The 24786-nt window shown below is 53.1% G+C and overlaps 11 protein-coding genes across 11 annotated transcripts; 5 read left to right on the top strand and 6 right to left on the bottom strand.

Annotated features, from left to right (window-relative positions):
* Positions 1-1809: 1809 nt before the first annotated feature.
* On the top strand, positions 1810-4405 carry CLAFUR5_10276 (Nitrogen assimilation transcription factor nirA; the record flags this gene model as incomplete). Its single annotated transcript, XM_047909424.1, has 2 exons — positions 1810-1950; positions 1997-4405. 2 exons carry the CDS (start codon positions 1810-1812, stop codon positions 4403-4405), a joined length of 2550 nt encoding a protein of 849 aa, XP_047764743.1.
* Positions 4406-4520: 115 nt separating this feature from the next.
* Positions 4521-6777, bottom strand: CLAFUR5_10275 (Sugar transporter STL1; the record flags this gene model as incomplete). The annotated part of the gene is made up of 6 exons (XM_047909423.1): positions 4521-5160; positions 5270-5425; positions 5486-5633; positions 5684-6169; positions 6230-6561; positions 6617-6777. The coding sequence occupies 6 exons, from the start codon at positions 6775-6777 to the stop codon at positions 4521-4523; spliced, it is 1923 nt and encodes a 640-aa protein (XP_047764742.1).
* A 1430-nt stretch (positions 6778-8207) lies between these two features.
* Positions 8208-9405, top strand: CLAFUR5_10274 (Arginine N-methyltransferase; the record flags this gene model as incomplete). Its single annotated transcript, XM_047909422.1, has 3 exons — positions 8208-8425; positions 8539-8876; positions 8927-9405. The coding sequence occupies 3 exons, from the start codon at positions 8208-8210 to the stop codon at positions 9403-9405; spliced, it is 1035 nt and encodes a 344-aa protein (XP_047764741.1).
* A 913-nt stretch (positions 9406-10318) lies between these two features.
* Positions 10319-11947, top strand: CLAFUR5_10273 (MFS glucose transporter mfs1; the record flags this gene model as incomplete). The annotated part of the gene is made up of 3 exons (XM_047909421.1): positions 10319-10377; positions 10433-11670; positions 11733-11947. The coding sequence occupies 3 exons, from the start codon at positions 10319-10321 to the stop codon at positions 11945-11947; spliced, it is 1512 nt and encodes a 503-aa protein (XP_047764748.1).
* Positions 11948-12026: 79 nt separating this feature from the next.
* Positions 12027-13034, bottom strand: CLAFUR5_10272 (uncharacterized protein; the record flags this gene model as incomplete). Its single annotated transcript, XM_047909420.1, has 1 exon — positions 12027-13034. The coding sequence occupies one exon, from the start codon at positions 13032-13034 to the stop codon at positions 12027-12029; it is 1008 nt and encodes a 335-aa protein (XP_047764747.1).
* A 467-nt stretch (positions 13035-13501) lies between these two features.
* On the top strand, positions 13502-14915 carry CLAFUR5_10271 (Glutamyl-tRNA(Gln) amidotransferase subunit A, mitochondrial; the record flags this gene model as incomplete). Its single annotated transcript, XM_047909419.1, has 2 exons — positions 13502-13510; positions 13569-14915. 2 exons carry the CDS (start codon positions 13502-13504, stop codon positions 14913-14915), a joined length of 1356 nt encoding a protein of 451 aa, XP_047764746.1.
* A 319-nt stretch (positions 14916-15234) lies between these two features.
* On the bottom strand, positions 15235-16583 carry CLAFUR5_10270 (uncharacterized protein; the record flags this gene model as incomplete). Its single annotated transcript, XM_047909418.1, has 2 exons — positions 15235-16254; positions 16317-16583. The coding sequence occupies 2 exons, from the start codon at positions 16581-16583 to the stop codon at positions 15235-15237; spliced, it is 1287 nt and encodes a 428-aa protein (XP_047764745.1).
* A 467-nt stretch (positions 16584-17050) lies between these two features.
* Positions 17051-18200, bottom strand: CLAFUR5_10269 (uncharacterized protein; the record flags this gene model as incomplete). Its single annotated transcript, XM_047909417.1, has 4 exons — positions 17051-17105; positions 17156-17936; positions 17988-18030; positions 18096-18200. 4 exons carry the CDS (start codon positions 18198-18200, stop codon positions 17051-17053), a joined length of 984 nt encoding a protein of 327 aa, XP_047764240.1.
* A 388-nt stretch (positions 18201-18588) lies between these two features.
* On the top strand, positions 18589-20787 carry CLAFUR5_10268 (Transcription factor tau subunit sfc6; the record flags this gene model as incomplete). Its single annotated transcript, XM_047909416.1, has 1 exon — positions 18589-20787. One exon carries the CDS (start codon positions 18589-18591, stop codon positions 20785-20787), a length of 2199 nt encoding a protein of 732 aa, XP_047764241.1.
* A 124-nt stretch (positions 20788-20911) lies between these two features.
* On the bottom strand, positions 20912-21517 carry CLAFUR5_20307 (uncharacterized protein; the record flags this gene model as incomplete). The annotated part of the gene is made up of 2 exons (XM_059463143.1): positions 20912-21362; positions 21417-21517. The coding sequence occupies 2 exons, from the start codon at positions 21515-21517 to the stop codon at positions 20912-20914; spliced, it is 552 nt and encodes a 183-aa protein (XP_059319058.1).
* A 694-nt stretch (positions 21518-22211) lies between these two features.
* On the bottom strand, positions 22212-23206 carry CLAFUR5_10267 (Acetate permease A; the record flags this gene model as incomplete). Its single annotated transcript, XM_047909415.1, has 4 exons — positions 22212-22285; positions 22336-22582; positions 22630-23084; positions 23140-23206. 4 exons carry the CDS (start codon positions 23204-23206, stop codon positions 22212-22214), a joined length of 843 nt encoding a protein of 280 aa, XP_047764131.1.
* Between the last annotated feature and the right edge of the window lie 1580 nt (positions 23207-24786).

The following is a 24786-nucleotide window of genomic DNA, read 5'->3' as shown; positions in this document are numbered from 1 at the left end:
TTACGAGCCGAAGTGAATCTATTAAGGGTTAGTAGAGTAGTAAATTTGGAGGGCTAGGTCCCGTAGTAAATATTACGGGGTATATAATTCTTAGCGCTTATATACTAAGCTAGACTTTCACTTCTTAACGACTTCTAAGTACTCTAAGGCTCTTCTGTCCCTACCTTCTATATACTCTATAGAGAGACTATAACACCTATCGAGCTTTAGAGGCCTTAGTTTAGTTCTATTTAATCTATAGATAGTAATAGATAAGCTTAATATTAAGCTACGTACGCTAACCCCTCTAGCTCCGGACTCTACCCCTTAGGAGTCGAAGACACTACGAACTATTAAAGAATTCGACTCTTAATCGACACTAGTAACGAACAAAATGCGTACCCGGGTAGGTTTATTACTAAACTCGTTATAGGAAGGGGTAGATTAGCTTATAAAAGGGAGTAGAGAGATAGCGTATTAGATAGCTCTTATACGAAGCGAGATTAGTAAGCTACGTAAGTCTAACGAGGCCCTTATATAGCGGAAAGTACGAAAGCGCAAGTATATTTAGTCTAGAGGGTCTCTAACCTTTAATAAGGCGTCGTAATTAATACCTCTAGAGGATACTAGGAGGTAGGAAGTGAGTAGAGAGTCGCTAGATAGTGTTCGGCTAGTACTAAGGCTACGACGCTATAAGTAATATAGTAAGTCGAGGCATAACGTACGTACCTATTAAGTAGACTTACTAGATAGCGAAGAATCTAAAGAGGAATTGTCCTCCTAGTAACGATTCTATAGGATGTCGTCGTGTTAAGATACCGTCGTAATTAAAGTAGAAGTAGTATAGTTCTTAGTAAAAGTAGCCCGCTCGGTAGTATAGCCCGCTCGGTAGTAAAGTACGTTATAGCTATATTATAATATATATATATACTAGTACTTCTATCCTCTTTTACGAGCTTATAGCTTATCTATATATACCTACTATAATAGGTAGAGTAATACCGATAGCGAGGTAAAAACATACTATTAGCGGTTATAAACCTCTAAAGATAAGCGTAGCGGAGTAGAGCTCTCTACTAACCCTTCTAGACTATAAAGTAGCGTATAATCTACGCTACCGCTACTCGACGTATAGTACTTATTATACGACGACATAGGCGTTAGCGACGAGTATATATTTACAAATTCGCTAATAGGTATAGTACGGTAGGTTACGTAATCCTAAAACTTAAAAGTTAACTAATTAGAGCGGGCGCTAAGGCTAGTTAAGGGCTAGTATAGAGCTTTACTCCCTTGCTAACGCCTTGCCTATATACTTATAAGCTCGTACTCCGGTATAGCTAGCGCTTAGTCGCTACGCTTAATAAGTTATAAGCCGAATTATAAAGAGATAGTTAAAAAGAATACCTAGCTTATCGAGACGGCTTTTTACTAAGGTTAAGCTGTAATATCGATATTATATAAGATAAGCTACAATCCACAAGCTAGGTAAACACGGCCCAATACGGATGAGACGGGATGCATCATGCATACATTCAAGAAGCCCGAAGCGAAACCTTAGGCAAAGTCACGCTGTTCTGCCGAACTTCTTTCGCGTCTTCGACACTCCCTGACTCAAACTCTGCACGAGCGTTCCGCAGCAGCAACGTGTGAGTTGCCGGGTTGTGCAAGGCAAGCACAGGATGCTCGGCCATCGCGTCGACGGCATGTCTGGATGTGCGCTGAGTAAAAGGGCCCATTCACCCACTCACGCCTGGCTCATATCTCCCCACTAGTCCTTTCACATGCCTCTCCAGCACCACTGACAAGAAGACTGAGCATCTAGATATCATGACTGATGTCAGCCCGATGGTCCATGGAAATAGCGCCGCAGCGCCGGACATTACGCCTGAAGCTGGCTCCAGCAAGCGCCAGAAGTCCAGGCACCGAGCATCCACAGCATGCGCAACGTGTCGGGAGCGGCGCATACGTGTAAGCGATGCGCAGTCCTTCGGCAGCATGGTACTGAGAACAGCAGTGCGTAGTGCCGCCCGGCGAGAACCAGTGTGTCCAGTGCCAGCGAACCTCTACCCACTGCATTATCAAGAACGACGATGAGCGACGGCGACCTATTTCGAGGGCATATATGACTACCTTGACAGAGCGCGTGGCACTTCTGGAGTCTATGCTGAAAGAACAAGGAACTACTCCACCGCCAGTCGTCTACCCTCCGAAGACAACACGAGGCAGTTTATATGCAGACGGGGAAGAGTCTCCTGCACGAGTGGGTTTGGCCCAGGCACGACTCAACGCGAACAATGAGCATGTAAAGTCAGAAGGGCCCAGTCCAACGACTGACCCAAGCCCAGGGTATGCAACGCCGCAAACTGGTTCAATAGCAGGAGAAAGTCACAAGAGCCGGAGCGACAAGGAGGGCAGTGCGGGAACATCGTTCGATGACAAGAAGGAAGGTCTTGTCAGCCGTCTGCTATCTACTCACGGTCATCTGTCCTCCGATCAGCTCTCTGGACGAATGAGATTCTACGGTGGCACTGTGAATTGTCATGTCTACTCGGAGAATGTTACGGATCATGCCAAAGCCGATCAAGACCGACTTGAACAAGCTAGGAGGGCCGAAAAGTGCGTCCGAAGCTTGCCACTTGAGACACATGACTATCTAATGTCCATGTTCTGGCAGCACTACAACAGCGTATTACACGTTGTGCACGAGGAGGCCTTTCATGAGGACCGGGAGCATGGACGCACGCAGTTCTACTCTGGGTTTTTGCACGTGTGCATATTAGCAATGGGCATCAGGTCAGCGGACAAGACGAGGCCGGACATGCAGCGATTGGCGTTACCTGGCAGGGAAAGCCAACTGCACCGCGAGGCGAAGTACATGTTGGATCTCGAACTTGAAAGACCAGGTGGCATCCCCTCCATTTCAGCCCTCATCATACTTGGAGACCTTGAAGTGGGCGTGGGACGAGATAACGTTGGGTGGATCTACTCAGGTATAGCTATCAGGCTATGCTATGACCTTGGGCTGCAGATGGACAGCCGCAATGCAGGACTCTCGCAACGCGAAGTCGACATCAGACGAATGACACTGTGGGCATGCGTTGTCTACGATCGATACTGGAGTCTCTTCCTCGGTCGCCCGCTTACGATGAAGAGCAGTGATCTGGAGGTATACTCATTGACGGACCAGTTCGAGCGTCTCGGAACATGCATGCCTGCTGGCGCCGAAAAGTCTCTACATACGAGAATATACGAAGCTCTCATTGATCTCATGGAGATTGCAGGGAAGATCGTGGAGCATGCTGAATTACGAACGCAGCACAGCCAGACCAGTGGACCGGACCAGCAAGCCTATTTCAAAATGGCTGCTCTGGATCGTGAACTTCACAACTGGGTCTCTCGCTTGCCGTCAGACTTGCGCTACACCGATGACAATCGAGCGAATGCACCCCTGTCATTTTATCTGCTCCACCAACAGTACCACACGACCCTCATTCTTCTGCATCGACCTTTCGCCCGATACGACGACGATGCTGTTTCGGAAACAGACGAAGTCAGCGCATTGGACAGCCATTTCTCACAAGCAAGCCGCGCCATCTGTACACAAAGCGCGGTCGCAACGGCTCAGCTCTTTTGGCATCACCGACAAAAGTTCGATGGCAGGCAGATCTTCTGCACTGGCATGCAACACGCCGGGACTGCTGGCACGGCACTTATCGCAGCTCTCGCGTACATACCCGATGCGACTGATCGCAACAACAACATGCAATACCTCGAAGTGCTCCATTTGGCGTTACTTGACATGGCTCACAATTACGTGCCTGCCGAAAGAATGGCGGCTGTATTAGATGCTGTCATGATCGAGCTTCGCGGTGGTCCAATAAGCGCCAGCAGCACGACCATACCAGCACGAAGAGGTGGACCTTCTATCGAGTCGGACCGCGGCTCTGTGAAGAGGAGGCAAACAGAACCTGCCATATCACAGACAATCAGGTCAATGCCTCCACCGCCGGCACCACTGCACAGTCAGCACGTGATCGACCTTAGTCAGCACCACGAGAATCTGCCTCGAGCCCAGTCACAAATGCCAGGCATGGGAGACTACGTAATGGTGACTCCACAATCAGCAGCACTGCCATGGCCCAATCTCCAAGCTGGCGGCCAGCTCATCGGGCAACAGACACACGCTCTCTTGCCAGCACCTGGGTGGATCAGCCACGTGGGAGCTGAGTTCTCGCACATACCACATGCGAATGATCTAGCGGGTCTGCCCAATGGTGACATGAGCCATCTGAACTTCATGCCTTTCCCGTCGGAGGATGATTGGACTCGCTGGCACGACTCTTCCATCATAGGTGCGTCGACAGACTTGGATGGATCCTCGCCTCGTGGTCGGTTGCACAGCACTTTCAGGCATCCACAGTGAAATAAGTGACCACCGGGATCCGAAATTTCATCGAGCGTGCCGACCCCATCAAGTCATTCTACATTCCCATAACTCTACCAACATGCGTACGTGCCACCGCCACCACTATCCACTATCAACGCAAAAAGTGCGGCAACACAGCATCCCTCGTGTTCCTATTCTCATACTCTCTTGTCCTTGCAGTGTCGCTTCCCCTACTAACCACCGGCCTAGCCTCATTCCCACTCCCACTCCCACTTCTCCCCCTCACCACCGCCGGCAGCGGCAACCCCATCTCACTACTATCACTCCCATTCAACCCCTTCTCCGTCCCCTCACTATCACTAGCATTCCTCAACGTCGTCGAATCCCCCTCACTATCCTTCACCTCATCCGAAAACCTCACATGCCTCTGATGCCACTCCGTCTGCTCATAATCATACCTGGCATCCTCGTCCGTCCCAGAATACCACAGCGGCTCGTTCGCAGCAATCTGCTTCACGTCCAGCCAGGGATGTTTCGATGAGTTGGCCGCGAAGAAGATGACGTCGACTTCTTCGAGGCAGCGGTTCGAGGTGTCGGGGTAAAAGAAGTAGATGATGGGCAGGATTGTGGTGTTGGTGGCGACGAAGATGAGGTAGGTGCGCCAGGTTATGTTGACGAAGGCGGGCGGGGAGATCATTACGACGATGAAGTTGGCGAGCCAGTTGGCGGAGGTGGAGATGGCGTTTGCGGGGCCGCGGATGCGGAGGGGGACAATTTCGACTTGGTAGAGCCTGGTAGGGAGGGGTGTGTTAGCTATTTTGAGAGGATATTGCGAGCGCTGTTACTGGGAAAGAGGGGGAGGGTGGGTATGGCTCAGCAAGAGGAGGCTTCAGGACTTACCACGACATTCCCTGCCAACCGATGGCGAAGAAAGTGCAGAAAACGAAGATGAAAACGATGCCGGCGTTGAGGGAGGCACGGGTATTGATCGAGAGGCAGATCGAGAGGGTGATCATGGAGATGGTCATGCCGAAGGTGCCGATCATAAGGAGTGTTCTGTTGAATCACCTGTTAGTCGCCGTCATTTGTTGAGCGAGAGCAAAACGTGGAACGCACCTGCGACCACAGAAGCGGTCGATGACCCAGACAGAGATGAAGGATGCGAGGAAGAATTCCGTACCAGCGCAGCCTGCGAGGAGTCGAGCTACCCATGGCACTGTTTGGTATTGGAAGTTGAACATCTGGGCGTAGTATTGTGTCATGACTGCGCACCATGTCAGCGATAGATCGTGTCACATCGTCTGATCCACTTACAGTTGATGCCACCAATCTGTTGAAAGAACTGCAGTCCCACCGCAAGCAGCACACGATGAAAGTCTCGGTAATCGCCCATCTTGAACACATTAGTGAACTTGCTCGCGCCCTTAATCATCTCGATAACAGCATCCTTGATCTGCAGGAACTCTTGTCGGACCTCTTGAGCGGTAGGTTCCTGGTCGTTCAGGGCAGCAAGGACTTCCAGAGCATGGTGTTCTCGGCCCTTGAGAATAAGCCAGCGTGGTGACTCCGGCATGAAGTAGAGGATGCCTCCAGCAGCGACGATGGCGATGATCTGAATGCCAATCGGGGCGCGCCAGGCAGCATCGTTGGGATCCAGCCAAGCGAATGCAAAGTCCATCCAGTATGCAAAGGATAGACCAGCAGCGAGACAGCAGCCGGCTGTGAGCATGAGGACTGTACCTCTGCGGTGGGCTTTTGTGCATTCAGCTTGCCAAGCTGGGATGGTAGCACAATTGAAGCCTGCGTCACACGCGTTAGCATACGGTTGTCTCGTACCGTGTCGAGAGCGGCATTACATACCATTTCCCAGCCCAGCCACGAATCTTCCAACCAAGAACTGCGCCCATTGAAAGGACGACGCTTGTAGGATCTGACCTACTAGCAGCAGCACGAGACCCATGCCAATCATCTTCTTGCGACCAAGTCTGTCACCGATAAAGATGGCGATGACGGCAGCCACGAGACATCCGAGATTCCAGATGGCTACAGTGAAGCCTTCGAGCTGTGAGATGTGCAGCAACGTCGTCCCTGGAGCTGAGTAGTCTGCTCCTGGATCAATGGGTTTGAACTGCTCCAGAAATGATCGTATGGTGAGGAAGCCTCCCATGTTGCCCTGGTCGTAGCCATAAAGACTGTAGGCGTGTTAGTAAGTCGTGGCCGTGCCACCGTTGATGCCCTTGCACGTACAAAAACACCATGCCAGACACAACACCGATGAGCTGCGACAGTGGCCTGCCTCGCAAGCCCATGTACGGCGTCATGTTTGGTATCTCCACAACGATCTGACGTTGCTCTCCAGAAGATCCGCCAGTGACCTGGTGTGAGATGGAATAGCTTCGCTCGGACATTGTGTAAAATGGTCGTCCAGCGAGGTGAGGATGACAAGGAGTTACGATCCCACGTCTCTCCGCGTGTTTGTCGAGTCAGTGGTCGAAGAGAGAGAGGGAGAAGTAAAAAGACCAGCCCTGTGGGAATTGAGCCGAAGAAAGTGTGCTGCTCAACCACCTGCCTGTAGCCACAGAGAGGCTATCGAAACGCTCCACTATACAGCGTTGCCATCCTTGCCATCCTGCACCAGCAAAGCACCTCACCCACGAGCGTGATGTGGCAGCAGGTTGGAGATGTGCAGAGCTGGCACCGCATGGGATTTCTGGACGCGATCAGCCGGTTGGTTACCAAAGCATCCGCGTCCGAGGGCTTTGTGGAAAGTGTCGATCAGGAAGAAGTGCTCGCGTTCCTACTGGCTCGGTCTCGATCTGAACAGTCTTTCGAGATGGCGACAGGGCGGAACGTGAGCCGGTAACGCGAATGCGGTCATCGCTAACGTTTATGATGGACTCTTCAGACTATCGGGCGTTGGGGGGTGATGGTCGGTTGCGTCTTTGGGTGACCAATGTCTCACAGAGAACAGAGCACGACGGCACCACTTTTGGTTCGAAGCAAGCCCCGCGTCGCGTGGACAGGACTGGGTGCTTTGACGGAAGTCGGACAGTCGTGTCAAGATCGTGTTGACCGGAAGGTTGGTGTGGGCGGAAGAGTCAGAACGTGGAAGGGTGGTGGTGTCCTTACAGTCCTGGGCATAGTTTTTACAACCCCTGTATTTACGCTAACCCCTTCCGGCTATCCATGTCCATCTCAGAAGGTGTTGCTACCTTCAGTCTCACTATCAAGAATGGGCCAAGCTCACACCTGAGGACATACAACGTATATGCAAGAGTATGCGAGAACGCTGCGAGGCAGTAATAGCCAACAATGGAGGACACACCAGGTGGTGAGCTACGCCAAGCAGTGGAACAGTACCAAAAGAGCTCTAATCGATGTTTGCGAGCTTGAAACAACCGTCCACTCTGAATTGAAGCCATTGCTTGCTCAGTGGTGTATGAGGCAGCAACGATGCCGCACTACGCTCTGTGGCTCTGTTTTGATGAGTAGTAGTAGATGGATGAGGCTCTGTGAAGCATGGCGGTGCGTGGAAGCAGATATGTATCGCTCCTGGGAAATCGCACTGTCGGATCTAAGTACTTGCCTTGTGACATAAGCTCTGAGCACGTATACATCGATCTCGTATTTCCAAGAGCAATGGTGTGATGTCGTTGTAGAAGTTGATGAGGAAGAATCGCCTGAAGCTCACGAGAAACAAACTTGAATCTTCTGTTCGTGCGTATCTAATCCTTGCTGGACCCTGATTTCATCTCCTTGGTTTGGAAAAGTTTGGGAGGAAGAAGTAATCAACACCAACACCAACACATTCACTCTCCACCCCCAAAACACCGCAATCATGGCCGCCGACGCAGCATTCAGAGACGACCCCATGGCCGGCATGGCCCACAGCGAGGCCCACTACTTCAACAGCTACAACCACCACGGCATCCACGAGGAGATGTTGAAGGATGAAGTCCGCACAAAGTCCTACAGAGACTCGATATACAACAACCCGCACCTTTTCAAGGACAAGGTCGTGCTGGACGTCGGATGCGGTACATCCATCCTGAGCATGTACATACATCTTCCTCCCGCATAACTTTCCCGCCGAAGCCTTCTACAAGCCATTCGTGCCTCACCGTTGCATACTATGGGGGAGCCGTTTTCTGATATGTGGTTCGCAACAGGTTCGCAGTCAAGGCTGGCGCAAAGCACGTGATCGGTGTCGACATGTCTACCATCATCTACAAGGCAAGAGAGATTGTCGCGGCCAACGGCATGTCTGACAAGATCACCCTTCTGCAGGGCAAGATGGAGGAGGTCGAGCTGCCATTTCCAGAGGTCGACATCATCATCTCTGAGTGGATGGGCTACTTCTTGCTGTACGAGAGCATGTTGGACACTGTTCTGTGGGCCCGTGACCGGTACCTTCGTAAGGATGGCAAGGGCTTGATCTTCCCAGACAAGGCCACCATCTTCATGGCCGGCATCGAGGACGGAGAGTACAAGGACGAGAAGATAGGATGTACGTCAACACCAATTGTGAACTTTGGTCACGTTGCTAACGTTGGGCAGTCTGGGAAAACGTCTACGGGTTCGACTACACACCGCTCAAGCTCACCGCCCTCACCGAGCCTCTTGTCGACACTGTCGAGCTCAAGGCCGTTGTGACTGACCCAAGCGCCGTACTGACCCTCAACCTCTACACCTGCACTGTTGCCGATCTTGCCTTCAGCCTGCCATTTAACCTCTCCGTCCGCCGAACCGACTACGTCCACGCTCTCGTCGCTTGGTTCGATATCGAGTTTTCCGCTTGCCACAAGCCAGTCCGCTTCAGCACTGGCCCCCACACAAAGTACACTCACTGGAAGCAGACTGTATTCTATCTTGCGGACGTGCTTACAGTCGAGGCTGGCGAGAACGTGACTGGCAAGCTCAGCTGCCGACCAAACGAGAAGAACAGGAGAGATCTGGACATCGCCATCGACTACAAGCTCGAGACCGAGGACCAAGGCAGGATCGGCGACGGCCACTGCGAGTACAAGATGTGTTAACTTTGATCGCATTGGAGTCAAGGCGTAAAGAGATGAAAGGATACCTCTTGGCATGGGATGAATTTTGAATGCATAGCGAACGTTTACGTGCATGATTGGGTCGCAGCTTTGGCTTCGCTGACCATTTGTACGGTATGCGCAGCATACTTATGCCGCCGATAGACTGCTGCCGAAGCATGCAGTGCATTTGATGCGCGTTTACTACGCGCTGTCAACAATACAATGATCGAGTCTCCGGCCTCCGCACGCCGTGCCGAGACTAGTCGCAACTACCCTCTCCCCCCATTCTTTCCTTCCTCTGCATACAGCCACACAGACAGCTTACATCGAGCAGTACATCCCGCCCTACGCTGCCAACACAACTACACCTGTGACCGCGCGCCGGCAATGACGGCCCGACGGCCACGTCTCGCCATGAACCTTACGCGGTGAACATGTGGCGAAGGCCGGCTCCACTTTGAAATCACACAACAATCGTGCGACCGCTATCCTTCGTCATACGCTTACACCACACATACAAGCAATCAAGCAGACAGACCCTCGGCTGACAGCACCTGTTTGTGGGGAGACTCCAGATAAATCCCTCCGCGCTAGCCTTGCCGCAGCTGGCTAGAAGTATCAGATCGCTTAAGCTGCTGCGCAGTACTATTGGTGGAAAGGTCCACGAACGCTGCATACCCCGGACTGACGTGCAGGCGCAAGGCATCGGACTGTACTACAGCGAAGGCGTGCAGCTTCGAGACGTTGTGTCACTGCGTTGGGAGAAAAGGCTAAAGTCGATGGGTTGGCCTCCTCATATATCGAGCTGAACCCTGTTTGCCATGAGGTCTCCGCCATCGTGGAGCTGACGAACATTAATTGATCAAACACAAGAGCGTGACGGACCATTTTGACGACGAGATAGATTGTCAAGATGGGTAAGGCGAAGACCACATTTTACAATGTGCTGCTGGCAATGTTCGCGGCCACGGGGTAAGCTGCTATAGCACCTCATTACATGAGCCATTGTCACTGATCAAAACAACAGGTCGTTCCTCTTCGGCTACGACTCCGGCGTCATGACCGACGTAATCGCCTCACCACACTTCCTCAACTACTTCAACACCGTCAAAACCTCTCCCATCATCGGCGCCATCAACTCCACCTTCTCCGGCGGCGCAGTCTTCGGCTCCCTCATGGGAGGCCTAACAATGGACCGCTTCGGCCGCAAAGGAACCGTCCAAATCGGCGCCTTCATCGCCGTAGTCGGCGCAGTCCTCCAATGCGCCGCTGTAAACCTCGCCATGATTCTGGTCGGCCGCATCATCGCTGGCTGGGCTGTGGGGTTGATGTCCATGTCCATCCCCGTCTACCAAGCCGAATGCGCGCATCCTAAGATGAGAGGTCTTATCGTTGGACTGACGCAGCAGATGATTGGGATAGGATTTATTGTCTCGACTTGGATTGGATATGGATGTCACCACGCGCCAGACACAAACTCAGTCCAATGGCGGTTCCCCTTGGCCTTCCAAATCGTCCCGGCAATCCTCCTCCTCGTGGGCTTCTTCTGGCTCCCGGAATCACCACGTTGGCTAATCGAAAACGACCGCGACGAGGATGGCCTCGTGATCCTGCGCCGGCTGCATTACGACGGCACCAACGAGGAGTGGATTGATCGTGAATACAGTGAGATTCGCGCGACGATTTCGGCGGAGAAGGCTATCACCGTTCCCGGATGGAGGATCATGTTCACGGTGCCGCAATGGCGCAAACGTCTGAGTCATGGCGTTCTCGTGCAGGTCTTTACCCAGTTGACGGGGATAAACGTTATCGGATACTACCAAACCATCATGTACGAGTCCCTCGGCATCACGGGTGGACGCGCGATTCTTGTGGCGGGGATATACAATTGTGTGGGACCTATTGCGAATGCGATTTTCATCTGCTTTATCCTGGATCGGGTGGGGAGGAAGAAACCACTCCTATTAGGAGCTGCAGGCATTACGATCGCGTTGATCTGCGAGGCTGCGATCAACTCCCAAAACCCGGATGGGACGAGGCACGGTTTGAGTATTGCTGGGGTGTTCTTCCTGTTCCTGGTCTCCGTCATCTTTAGCTTATCCTTCGGACCCATCTCGTGGGTGTACATGTCAGAGATTATGCCCATGCAAATCCGTGGACGGGGAAATGCCTTCGCTACAGGCATCGGGAATTGGTTGGTCAGCACGTTCTTCGCGCAAGTCAGTCCGATTGCGTTGGGGAGTATTGAGTGGAAGTATTATTTCGGTAAGTCGATTCGACACACTGCTGTGTGCCCTGGTGAAGATGACTGACTATCTTCGATGTAGTATTCGTAGCGTGGAACATTCTGGTCACGATTCCGACGATTTTCTTCTTCTTCAAGGAGACGAATCAGTTGTCACTCGAGGATATTGATCTGCTGTTTGGAGAGAGGGCACTGGGGACGCTGCCGAAGGAGCTGGAGGAGAAGGATGTGGAGGAGGCGGTTAGGATGGAGAGTATTGAGAAGAAGGGGTTGAAGAAGGTTACGGTTATGACTTGATGGATGTACGAATAGGGATCTGGTGGGTTGAGGCTTATGCTGTGCTAATGATCAGAATATCATGGTGCTTCATCGTCCATCATGAGCCCTTCCATCCTTCTATCATGAACTCGTGCTTCACGTCTCGATCTCCTGTCGTCAAAGGTGCCCCAGCCTCGTCAAACAATGTTCGCTCCACATATGTAACCTTTCCCTGTTTGTCCACAAGGATGACAGTCTGCTTTGTCGTCCCATATGCTTTTCGTCCGGGCTCCACTTTCGCGTGATCCGGCGTCTCTGTGCCGCCGGCGTCTCCCACTCTCAACTGATCCGCAGCACGATTCTCGATAATCTGACCCTTCGCTGGAGGGATCATAATGGAGCTTCGCATATGTCGAACGTACATGTCCCAGTCTTCCTCGATCTTTCGTTTGGGGATGTCATCGACGCATAGGATGGAGAAGAGGTCCTCGACGAAGTGACCTTGGCTCTGACTGCTGCTGGATATATTGCCCTGAATGATACGGTCCAGGAGTTCCTCACCTCGCACGACTTTGGGCCAGGTCGTGTCGCCGAAGTGGGAATTGCTGACACCATGTATCTCGTCTTGTTGGGTTGCGATTCTACGCAGCTTAATGGAGGATTCTGTTCGATTTGAGATGATGGCGAGGCCGGGCATATTACCGCCGGGCATATTACCGCCAGTCTGAGTAGGAGCTCTCAGCTTGCCGTACAGCATTGTAAAGCCGCCCATATCACGGATGCCAACATCCTTCATCAGCCGCTCTGCAAGATCCTCCTCTGTCTCGCCACTACCCGGTGGGATGGTCAAGTACGAGTTGGTGATGGCACCCCGGCTTTTGGCTTGATTGATCTCTGTGTCGCCTTCTTCACGGAAGTTGGTGAGGATTGCTATTCGGCCTTGCTTGGTGATTCCGAGCCATGTGCCACGTTCCTGTCGCTGGAGATCACGACCCCCCAAGACGTGTGCATTTGGCAGATCCCACCAGTCTGCTCGTAACGTGGGTCTACTCACGAATTCATCGCGGTTGCTGATGAGGATAAAAGGATAGTCTGGGTGTGTCGTTGATAAGACTGATATGCACATGTTGATGTTTTGTCGATTCTATCGAGTTCTGTTTCAATCTTCCTCTGTGGCGGGTTGAAGTAGGAGAAGTGTTGTTATGGTACCACGAGCTGTCGTGACAGCAGTATTACCTGGGATATCTTCAGCCATTATGTCACGGCCTATGAGCAGGTGATCCTTGTCTCACGTTTCTTTGACGTACATGTACTGTAGATGTTTGTGCAACGAAAATGAGGTCGTGACGAAGTGGTTGGAGGCTGCTTCTTCCGCCCGAATTGGTCCGAGGGATCGTGAGGCATTCAAGGTTGACCTTCGACGCGACTCTCTTCACGACAAGAATGTGATGCTACGTCTTAGTCGTCTTCGGCAGCACACTCCAAGTGCCTGCAGGAGACTGTTCTCTCAACATGTAGCTGCACGAGCAGTGGCCGCTGAGGCCATCAGCAACGAAGCTCCCGGAGCAGAAGCTCGCGGTACAGCTCCTAGTCATGGCAATGGTATGGGTAGAAGCATGTTCACATATATCTACGACATCACTAAGCAGAAGCAGGCAAGCCACTAGATGGCAGATTCATTGGCATCAAAGCCAACATCCTCACCAAGACGAGCGTCGTGCCATCCACAGCCTCCTCCAAAACGCTCGCCGACTACCATCCTCCCTTCCACGCGACAGTCGTCAAGCACCTCATCGCCAATGGCGCCAACGTCCTACCCAATGCCAACATGGATGAGTTCGGTATGGGCTCGCATTCGCAGTACTCCCACTTCGGGCCTGTCCAAAGCCCGTTCAAGCGAGATGGTGTCCCGCTTTCACCGGGTGGCAGCAGCGGCGGCAGTGCAGCGTGGGTAGCATCGAAGCTGTGCTGGGTAGCACTGGGCACAGATACAGGAGGGAGTGTGAGGTTGCCTGCGGCATATATGGGACAAGTCGGCTTCAAGCCGAGTTATGGGAGACTGTCGAGGTGGGGTGTGATCCAGTATGCAAATTCACTGGACACCGTTGGGATACTAGCCGGGAAGTCTGCAGATGCGAGAGCATTGTACAGATGCTTGGACCACTTCGACGAGCAGGACCCAACTTCTCTTCCACTGTCTTTGCGCGACAGGATCAAGACCAACACCAGCAGAAGAGACCCATCAAGACTCCGCATCGGCATTCCCCTCGAATACAACATCCACGAACTCTCCCCAGCAGTCCAGTCCACCTACACTTCCACCCTCCACGCTCTCCAATCCGCCGGCCACACCCTCCACCCCGTCAGTCTCCCCTCAACCCGCCGCGCCCTCTCAGCCTATTACATCCTCGCCCCAGCCGAAGCCTCCTCCAACCTCGCCAAATACGACGGCGTCCGCTACGGCCACCGCACATCGCCTTCTGATGCCTCACCAAACTCCACACCCCCTCTGCCACTCTACGCCCAAACCCGATCCGAAGGCTTCGGCGAGGAAGTCAAGCGTCGGATCTTACTAGGAGCTTATACTCTCAACTCTGAAGCAATCGATAATTACTTCATCCAAGCACAGAAGATCCGGCGTCTAGTCCAGAAGGACTTTGATCGTGTGTTTGCTTTATCGAACCCGCTGCTAGACACCGATGAAGTTTCAGCAGAAGGGGCAGAAGTAGACGTTCTCCTGACACCGACGGCGCCGACCTTACCCCCGACTGTAGAGGAACTGAAGCGCCAGAGCGCGGTGGAGAGTTATACGAACGATGTGTTCACAGTGCCGGCGAGTCTGGCTGGATTGCCTGCAATCTCTGTGTCCGTTCCGTTGTCAGCGGAGCTATTGGCAGGGATGGAGGAGACGGATGTGAGGAGTGCGGGTATGCAGATTATTGGGCAGTTCGGGGATGATGAGATGGTGTTGGAAGCTGCGGAGGTGGTGGAGAAGTTGAGGTCTTAGACACTGAATCAATGCAATTAGAAAAGCAATTCAATGTTGCTATCTCTCCAGCTGCATGTCAGTGGACAACATTGTCCTTGCTCAAAGGCAGCACTTCTTCAATCTAAAAGCCCGATCAAGGAAATCTCCTGCCTCGTATGGGCTTGTCCTGAAACCTCCCGGCAACCCTTTGCCCCCAACCGATCTAGACTAACCCCAAAACGCCATGCCGTTGGTATCTCCGGCAACAAACGAAATGATCAATCGCGTCAAGCGAATCAGTCTCCTCATCATCCTATGGCAGAGAGCGCCTGCTCACATACTCAGCAGACGGGCTCTCCTAGATGCCACGTCCAACGCCTGCGTTGCTTGCGCTCTCTCCAACTCTCACTTCATCTTCCGTGACGCCCAAGCCACGACGACCACTGGCCGTTGTGCTCTGGCTCTCACTGCGCTCGCGAGGTCCAGCCACGCCGCCGACACCACCAGTATTTGCAGCCCACGCAGCGACTCCAAGGCCAGCAGATGGCGGTGGGCTGGTCATGCTCGGTACGCGTTCGTTGATGGAGTTCTCGCGTGTTGGTCTTGTGCTTCCTGTGTTGTCTGGACGAGGAGCGTCCGAGGTACTGCTATCGCGGCGACGCTGGCGGAGAGCTCGCTCCAGTACACGAACGCGTTGACGTAGCTGCTCGTTCTCGGCCTTGACGATCTCCATCTCGTTGCGATAGGAAGCAGTATCTGCGTAGTGCTGCATTGCGGTGTTGACATTGAGTTGGCTTGGTGACTGAGCGGGAGATGGTAGTGGCTGTGGGATCGGAGCTGGAGTGCCGGCTTGTGCATGAGTTGACGAGACTGTGTTCTCTGACGGTCGACGCGAGAGCGATGGACGATGTGGCAAGGTGTATAGAGTTCCTCCGCCGTGGCGCGGGATCTCCATCGAGTGTCTTGCTGGAGTCGATCTGCCTGATGCGCTGATGGACGGCTGGCGACTCAGTGGCTCGCGAGTATGACCTGCCGCGGCAGCAGCCCTCTCGGCAGAAGCCTGAGAGACGCCGTGCATGGGCATACTTGCTGGTGCACCGCTCTGAGCCTGGGTAGACAGGTTCGTGATATTGCTGCCTGCTTGCAACACGTTGGTCGAAGGTGTGTTGATGCTTCTCGTGCTGACAGAAGAGGACGATCGGTGTCTTCGAGAAGGGGTTGGGTGTGTAGCTCCAACCATTTGGTGGGTCGGATTTGGGTCTGAGATGTCTACTGGCAGGAGCGATGCTGAAGTCGAGTTGGATGACACAGATACATTGCTAGCCACGGACGCAGACTGGGCTCGTAGAGCCGTGAGCTCTCTTGTCAAGCGGTTGACCTGTACCACCACATCAGTATATTGCCCATCGATCTCTTACATGTGTTGCTGCCTTGACCTACCACCGCTTCTTGCTCTTTCTCGCACTCAAGGTACAGCTCAGCGGCCGTGAGTGGTCTTGGATGCCTCATGGGCACTCGGTCGTGGCTCGACATGTTCGGACTACGTGGTTGCAGAGGAGCAGGTGGCAGTGTGGCAGACGCAGGTTGGCCAGGCGGTCCCATCAACGCCGACGTTCGACGTGACGCGTTGTTGGAAACAGATGGCGACATCGGATTGCTACGATCGAGACGAGGAGAGGTGGGCAGGCTGTTGATGTCTGGTGCCATGTTATCGTTGGTGGTGACCTAGACACAGCTTGTCTTGTCTTATCTGACTCCTGTTTGGAAATGATTGTGAGTGCAAACAGCGGGAATGGGCGGGTGACGCGCTTCGAGGAGCAAGCAACGACGGGACAGATGACGCGGACAGCCGTTACATAGCTACTCGACCATCGTTGTGGTGCAGACGAAGCGTTTCATGCGGAGCCGTGGCACGTAGAGCAACGAGAAGATATGTTTCGCCAGCGTCAGTGGCAGGCTGGCAGCTCGAATACTGCTTAAGCTTTCACCCCGCAGCTACGCTAGTGCAAGGGTCAAAATGTCAACAAGTGAATGTGAGCCAACAGCTCAGGTCAACAAGACGATGCTTTCGCTGACGCATATCGTGCTCGGTCGATGGTGTTCTGTGCCCTGTACAATAGAATCTGCTCTATCACAGTCTATACACCCTGCCAGCTCATCTCGGGCTAGCGATTCTACTGCTTTAGCCTCGAGCTCTGAATGTCTTCTTGCGCGTCTTTGACAAGGAAACTGCGAAGATGTTAGCATGATCACAATCTGAACAGACAACACCAACTCACTTATACCACCAAATCGTTGGCCCAACAGTCCCCAAATGCCACAGCGCATGCGCATCTACCATCCCCCACCAAGGCGGGAAATCAAACAGCTCCAAACTCATCGCAAATATGATCCAAAACACGATCAGCCCCGGCCACGCCGCCCACAGCCTTCCCACCTTCCTAAACCTCGTGATCGAGAACCATGTCCATAGAACATTCTGTATCAGCCCTACCACCACGTTCGCTGCCATATTATAGGTATAGTCAAATCTGACAAACGTAAGGTATCCAATATGCATCAAATAGCACCCAGCACAGACAAGCGTCCACAACCGTAGTATAGTCCCACTCTTCCCACCCATCCCGTCTTCCCTATCCAGCCTGAAGATCCTGATGGCAGCAAGATACAACCCGTACATCACACTAGCCCCAGCAGCGAAATAATCCAGCTTCTCCGTGCTATTAAAATCCCTCGTATGGAATATCATGCTGAACACCCAACTCATCATCCCAAAATGTCCGAACAACATGTAGTACTTCCGCAACGGGTATCGGGCGGGAATCTGTTCGCGGATCTTCGACATTCCCGTGGAGTGAGCGAGGAAGTTTAGGAGGGAGAAGAACACGGAGGCCGGTTCTTGCATGCCGAGGAAGCGGTGGAAGGGCCATTTCCCGTGGAACTGCACGATGGGAGAGAGGAAGGGTGGATCGCGCGCGAGGCGTGTTTCGGTTATGATGTGTTGGCAGGCGTAGTCGCATTCTTGGGGGCAGGTCCAGAGGAGGAGGCGGTGTTGGAGGGCTTGGAGTGTGTTAGTGAAGATGTATGGAGGGAGGTCTCGTGATCGCGTACGTATGCTGAGTCCATTTTCACCACAGTTGGCTTCTTCGCAGTCCTGTGTCGTTGTGATCAGTACCCATGCTCCTTAGTCCTTTGTGAAAGCTGTTGTAGGATGCGTACTTTGGCACACGCTCTGAATTCAGGTAGGTGGTCGCCTAGACTGGCATTGGCGATGCCACATGCTAGCAGCAGAAGGCATAGCCTCTGTATGTTGTGTCGGCGCATTGTGTATACCGAAGACGAGACATTTGGAGGGAGCACTTCCTCTCCGCGTTCCTGAGCGCCGCCGGCGCGATTGTGGCTGAGATCTTAAACTTGGCGTTGATCTTCCCACTTTTTGCCTTCAACACCTTCTCGTTGCTACCACACTGACAAAGCCCGGGATATCGCGTTTGCTGCCATCAATGACTGATTTTGGGTACCGAATGAGATCCTGACTTGATCTCAAACAGGTCCACCACCGCCGATACTGCTCGATCACGAGCGCGTCATTTTCGCGATTCGCAATCAAAACAGGTCTCGCGGCAACGACAATCCACATTTTGCTCGCCATCATAGGCATGGGCAAGTTCTATTTCGATGACTAACCTCCTAATTAGCCAGTCAGATCATCATGCCTGGCCTAAGATCCTCCAACAGGACTACTCCACGAAGGAAGTACACCGTCGATGCTTTCGAAGGAATCGACGCACTGCAATCATCAAGTGCAAGCGGCAGCGGAGACGAAGACTCTCAAGGTGACGAGTCGTCTGACCAGGATGGGCGACACGAAGAGGACTATCGGGCGGAGGGCGAGGCGGCCGAATCTGATGATGACTCGATGTCTGGCGTCGAGGAGCTAGGCACCATTGAGGACGAAGCAGAAGGTGGCAGTGATGCTGGGGAGTTACTTCTGGACGAGGACATATCCATCGCTGATGACCCTCTACCCGGCGCATTCGGCAAGAAGGGCATCCCCAAAGCACCTAAATTGGTGAGTCGAGATTCTGAAGGTCAAGCATTGTACTACCGTGGCGTGCCCGAGCAGATCCACAACAGGATCAACAAGCTGGAGAGAGTGACTTACTTCTTTGGTCCCACCGAAGCGGATCACGGACCTTTGGCTCAAGCATTCCAAAGATGGAGTGGCGAGCCTTGTCTACCAAGTCGGCAGGCTCGAGCAGGCGGCAGAGGTGGCTTGACGTACCTAGCAGCCCACAGGCAAGAAGTCCAGGACTCTGAACGTAATTGGAAGTGGTACACTGAAGGTGGAGGTCGTGAGCTGTTTCAGCAGCGACAGCTTTCGCAAGCGATCAACGCTACAGAGGCTCGGGGCTATCTTTCGAGTGACTGCCTTAGAGATCGCAGCTTCGTCATGGGCCCGCTGAACCAACGGAGACTGTACAAGATGCGCCCAACGCAATATCTGACACTTGCTGAGCCATTCGCAGAAGTGGCACAAGCTGGTAGACCGGCTCGCAAACTCCCGCCTGCATACAAGGCAGGCTACATACTCAACCTCGGAGCCAGAGTCGGCTGTCTTGCGTGGACACCAAGTCATTTGGGATCAAAGCAGTACCTGGCAGTCTCTGTCGTACCCGAGCGACATAACGACCAAGGCCCTCCGATACAAAGAGAATCTGCATTCAAACCTCAGACTCCACATGAGTCGAGCATACAGCTGTGGGAGCTCACAGCGCACAAGGACAATTACATTGATACTACCGTGCCGCCACAGCTCCGTCGTGTGCTATGCGCTGCCATGGGAGAGGTGCGATGCCTGGAATGGTGCCCTGTACCCTTCCAACCTTCTGGTCGCTTGGGTCTATTGGCGTGCATATCGTCTGATGGGGCGCTGCGAGTGTACGCTTTGGCCGAGCCAGCTACTGGTGCTGGAACCATATACACATTGGTCGAGCAAGCCGCGTTCGAGGCTAGGCCACCAGACACAGTATGTACGTCGTGCGCCTGGATCAGCTCATCTCGCATAGTTGCATCTTGCGCGAACGGCTGCATCGGTGTGTGGGACATCGCGAAGAGCATCAAGCTTGGTAGCGTCAACCCAAGACCCGAGCTTTATACCTCGCTCTGCACCACATACATCCTCAAAATTATCTCCGGCTATCCATCATTGCCTCATCTCGTCACCACAACCGCGATGGACGGCCACACTCGCCTCACAGACATCTCCAGCCCAACGCCAGCATCGCCATCAGGAACCGCAGTAACACAACGAGCACGAATAGGTCAACCCACCCTTGCCTGGCACGACTCATCACGCGCCGTCTTGAGCGTCGAAGACAACGGCACCGTTCGCGCTGCTACCGTCAAGCGCTTCTTCAGCACTGTCGGTATTGGTAGAGTGAAAAGCCAAGCAACGTGCATAGGCGTAAGCCCCTGCCACCCATGCACACTCATAGGCACCACCAACGGTGACACCGTCACCAGCAACCCTATCAACCGCATAGCCCGCGGCGGCAGAACTCCCATCCACCAACAACCTTGGTTCACACACGAATGGCGCGAGCCGACCGAGGAGGAGCGAGTCGCTGCTGAGAATGACGATGGCCAGAATAGTAATAGTGCCAAGGTCATTGCTGGCAAGGACGGGTTGACGAGGATTACGGAGGGCTTCAAGGCGTACCAGGTCTCGATGAACAATCAGGGTGCCCTTGGTGGTGTCAATACGAAGAATGGAGTTCCGTATAACACGATCTTCGAGGAGCGGACTGCTGTTACTGCCGTAGCCTGGAATCCGAATTTGCATGTGGGAGGATGGGCGGCTGCGGGTATGGCGGATGGACTTTTGAGGATTGAGGATCTTGCTTCTTGAGCTTGGAGTATAGAGTTTGGGACGTTGTTGTTAAGGCGCTTCAACGCAATCAGGCCTATGGTAAATGTAGATAGGCTCCAACGAAACCAGGCCTAGAATACCTGTGGCCAGCCTCCAGGCTGAATCAACCACTTTCAAACGTCAATCCCACCGCCTCAGCCATCTCCTCTACTTCCTTGATACTTTCTAACCCACCACTACTCTGCCTACTTTCCCGCCTCTTCCTCTTCCTATCCTCAACCTCCTGCGCCTTCGCCACCTCTTGCTCGATATATCCCTCGACCTTCGCCTCAAACTGCTCTTGTGAGTAGCTCGACCATGAAATCCTCTTGATTTCTTTCAGCTGACGCTCATAGTTCTTCGCATCGAACTCGAGGCCCGTCTTGGAGGCAAGGCCTCGACCCATGGCAAGACCTTCGGCGAGGTCTGTGGAGCCTTCGGGGAAGAGACGGTAAGCTGTCGCAGTGGTTGCGATGGAGAGAGAAAGGATCTTGGAGCGGGTGGTGGGGAGGACGTGGCCGTGTTGGGAGCGTTCTTGCGCAGCCTTGGAGGCGAGGGATGCGATATCATTGGAGCTGGGATATGTTAGATCTCGAGTTTGATGGAAAGATGATCTGGGTTGCGCTTACAAGATTTGTCTCTGCTCTTCGTCGGCAGTCGATTGCTCGGCTGCGAGTCTGGCGTGGGTTGTCATGGAGGGTGGTGCATTGGAATCGTCTACGACTGGCATGGTCACGGAGAGTGGATGCTGGACAGCTGAGTTTGCAACAGTCGTGGTGGTACAGGTAAGTTCAAAGGATAGAAAGAAGAAGAATAGAGAACGGCATGACAGAGCAAGCATGTGCATGTGTTTAGCATTCACTCACCGTTTGTGTGCACGTGTTGCGTTTTGGGGTCTGCTGTATTCATCCACACCAGCTCCCGTAGCTCGCGTTTGCAAGCAGCTGAGCTTCTCCTATAGATGTCCGATGTCCCTCACGGGTCGACAGAATTTGAGGCAGTTTGTGGCACTTGCGTTCCAGACACTTGTGAAGACAGCCCACGCTTAAGCCGTTGCCCACATGAACATGATGAGCAACATCTCCAGGCGGGTGAACATGACTGCCACGAGCCATTGCTTCTCGTACAGTGCCTTGACTCCTTTGAACTGAGATTCTGGCTCTTTTTGATCTCGATGTCGATGCTGTCCTTGGTTACCCGCAAGTATCAGCTGCTGTAGTGGCGGATACATCCTACCCGAATAGCTTCATCACGGCCAGCACATCCCGCCTTGCCGCAGTTGTGCTTCGGACATGGTACCCTTGCTTTCAGTCTTCTGGTGTCCGATGAACGTCGAATGTTGGTGCACTACATGTAGACCTGCTACTCCCGTAACACAACACGAAGGGTTCAACATGATATGGAAGAGAAAATGGACGCTGTCATCACGCCATCTCCTCATTCGAATCGCCTTCCAACTTCGCTTTCCTGGCTTCCCGCCCCTTCTCGCTCCACGGAACTGTTGCGATGTGTTAGTTACCGCCAGTATCTGCCGCAACGATGACTTACAATGAAGCACTGGAATCAGGAAAAAGCTATTGCTCCGATCGGCCATTCCAGCGAACATATTGTACCATGCCAGGAATGCCGCGACGATACCAAAACCTCCACCCGCACGAGTCAAAGTAACGTCTGGCATGCCCTCCGGATCGTTCTGTGCGTCGACGTAGGACGCGCCCAGCATCAAGAAGGTCAGCCAGACAGTCAAGAGCAGGAGGTTGAACGTTAGAGTAGCCCGCAATGTGAGGATCCACAGCTGCACAAGTCAGTATGAAAATGGTGGAACGACGGGTCCAGACTCACAAAGAACGTGAAGATCATCCATCCGAACAGATACAAGCCGAATGCCGCGTAAAACTCGCCCGTATCGGCATACGCACTTTCAATTCCAAAGCCACCCGGTGTCAATGTGATCCCGACAGAGATCCAGAAACTGCCATAGGAAGACAGTGCCGTGCCACCAAACGTGTTGCCCAAGGCAATCTCCCACATGCCAGCTAAGAGTTGGCACAATCCACCGTAGGCATAAGCAGGACCAACGACCAAATTCGGTGCCGCCAGACCTCTGGTGCCAAGATTGATGCATGACAATAGAAATGTTGTCAGTGCGAAGCCGGCGAGTCCACGCGGTGCTGGGTTGGCGAATTTGTGTTGTGGTGCTTTGTATAAGCCTGGTTGGAGGGCACCGCCGAATGCTGCGTATCGAGCTGACGCGGAGGTGTCGTTGGTCCATTGATGTGCGAGAGGATTGCCGCCATCTTCCGTGTTGTCAGCGCTTGGTGTGTTTGTGAAGACATGCGAAGATGAACTCACAATGTCCCCATCCAGTTTGCTTTGCTCGGTCGACATGTTCTACCGACGACGATTCGCCTTGTGCCATTTCGATGATCTATCCTTTAGTCGTAATGCAGGTACAGCAGTCTCCAGAACCCCATACAATACTTCATCGCTAACAGCAGCAGTAAAGAAAGAGGATGTACAACGTTAAGCAGAAGCATTGCACCCTCTGATGACTTCATCACGGCCCGTACTTCATCAAACGATGTGGGCATCATCAAACGCCGTCTGGCCCTGCAGCGAACCACTATCGAGATTGAACAGGCGGCTCCATCTCGCAGGCATTATTTCTACTGCAAGCCTTTTAGCCGCCTCGCGTGAGACCCACATGGAGTTTGTCGACTGATGGCGGAGCCGATGCCGAATTGGTGGAGGTCCCGTGGGGATGTTTCTGGCGATGAGACGGATCATGATCAACGAAGAGGCCGATGACGGCGACACTCACGTACTGGAGCGCTTGGAGATTGAGAAGTGGACATGTCGCTCTGACACCAGCTTCGAAGCTACGCCTTTGAGAGAGAGAGAGAGAGAGAGAGAGGAACTGAGGCCGGATTCAGCGAGTCGTCCGTACACTCGCCCATTGCATCAGACGGTGTACACGCGCTGTAGCAGGTTCGACCGCATCGACCTGTATATCATGCATGTGCTGTCTCCTCTTTCCGTTGTCTGAATGCGGGATTCTGCTCCCGTCGCAGATGCTGCTGATCGCCGATGTGAGGGCAGTATTGTCACTGAGCGGCATGTCCGCAAGCTGCCCGCCGGGCGTCAAGGACATGAAGCAACTGTCGTCTCTCGTACAAGCACATGGTGGTCTGTAGTGGTCTTCGTTCGCGTTCGCTCGATAGTGGTCGTTGTCCTCAGGCTCCGGCTTTTGAAACACCCCGGGCGCAATCGGTGCGAGGAATGCGAGACGCAGCGGCGCCACGTGGGCCGGCAATCTAAACTGAACTTCATGTCGCGCAGTGAGGATCTCTCTGATGTTCGCTGGAGACGATATGCTCCTCTCCATGTCGCGCGATACGTAGCAATGGTCAGGAGTCATATGCGCGTCGAATAGACCTTTCTGACGTGCAGTCGCTTCAAAGTGTGACATCGTTGGTCACACGAGAGCAGCAGTACAGGTGAGTTCGATTCATTCAGACATTCTATTGACAGTGCGACGGGACGAGACGCCCATACTAAGTCGTGACATGGTGGACCAATAGGACTGGACAAGAAACACCGACGGAGATGTCGAAGAAACGCTGGCAAGATGTAGAAAGATAAGAAATGCACATGGAAAGCACGGAAACGAGGAAGACATCGAACATCAGGAGATCTGCTTCATTGAACGGGCATCGTATTCAGCAGAAGGTCGTTGCTATCTCTACGATCTCTGCGATCACGTTCGGGCGCATCTTGGCACGTCAACGGTCGACTGAGTACGAAGCTACATCCTCCCAGGCGGCAAGGAACGCTCGGTCAGACGATGTTTGGAGAGCACCTTTCAGCTCGATTCGAATTCAGCGCTCACGATGCATTGTTGCAGGGCGCTCATCTGCTGCGAGAGCGTGGTCAAGTGGTCTGCGCAAGTGGCCGTCAAACGGCGACCTCAGGCGAACTTGGCGTTTCCGCTGCACTGAA

Source organism: Fulvia fulva, chromosome 7 (genome assembly GCF_020509005.1).
Source record: "Fulvia fulva chromosome 7, complete sequence".
In the NCBI taxonomy this organism is placed as follows: Eukaryota; Fungi; Ascomycota; class Dothideomycetes; order Mycosphaerellales; family Mycosphaerellaceae; genus Fulvia; species Fulvia fulva.
Note: the sequence above shows the minus strand (reverse complement) of the source record. Positions and strands in the feature narration are given on the sequence as shown.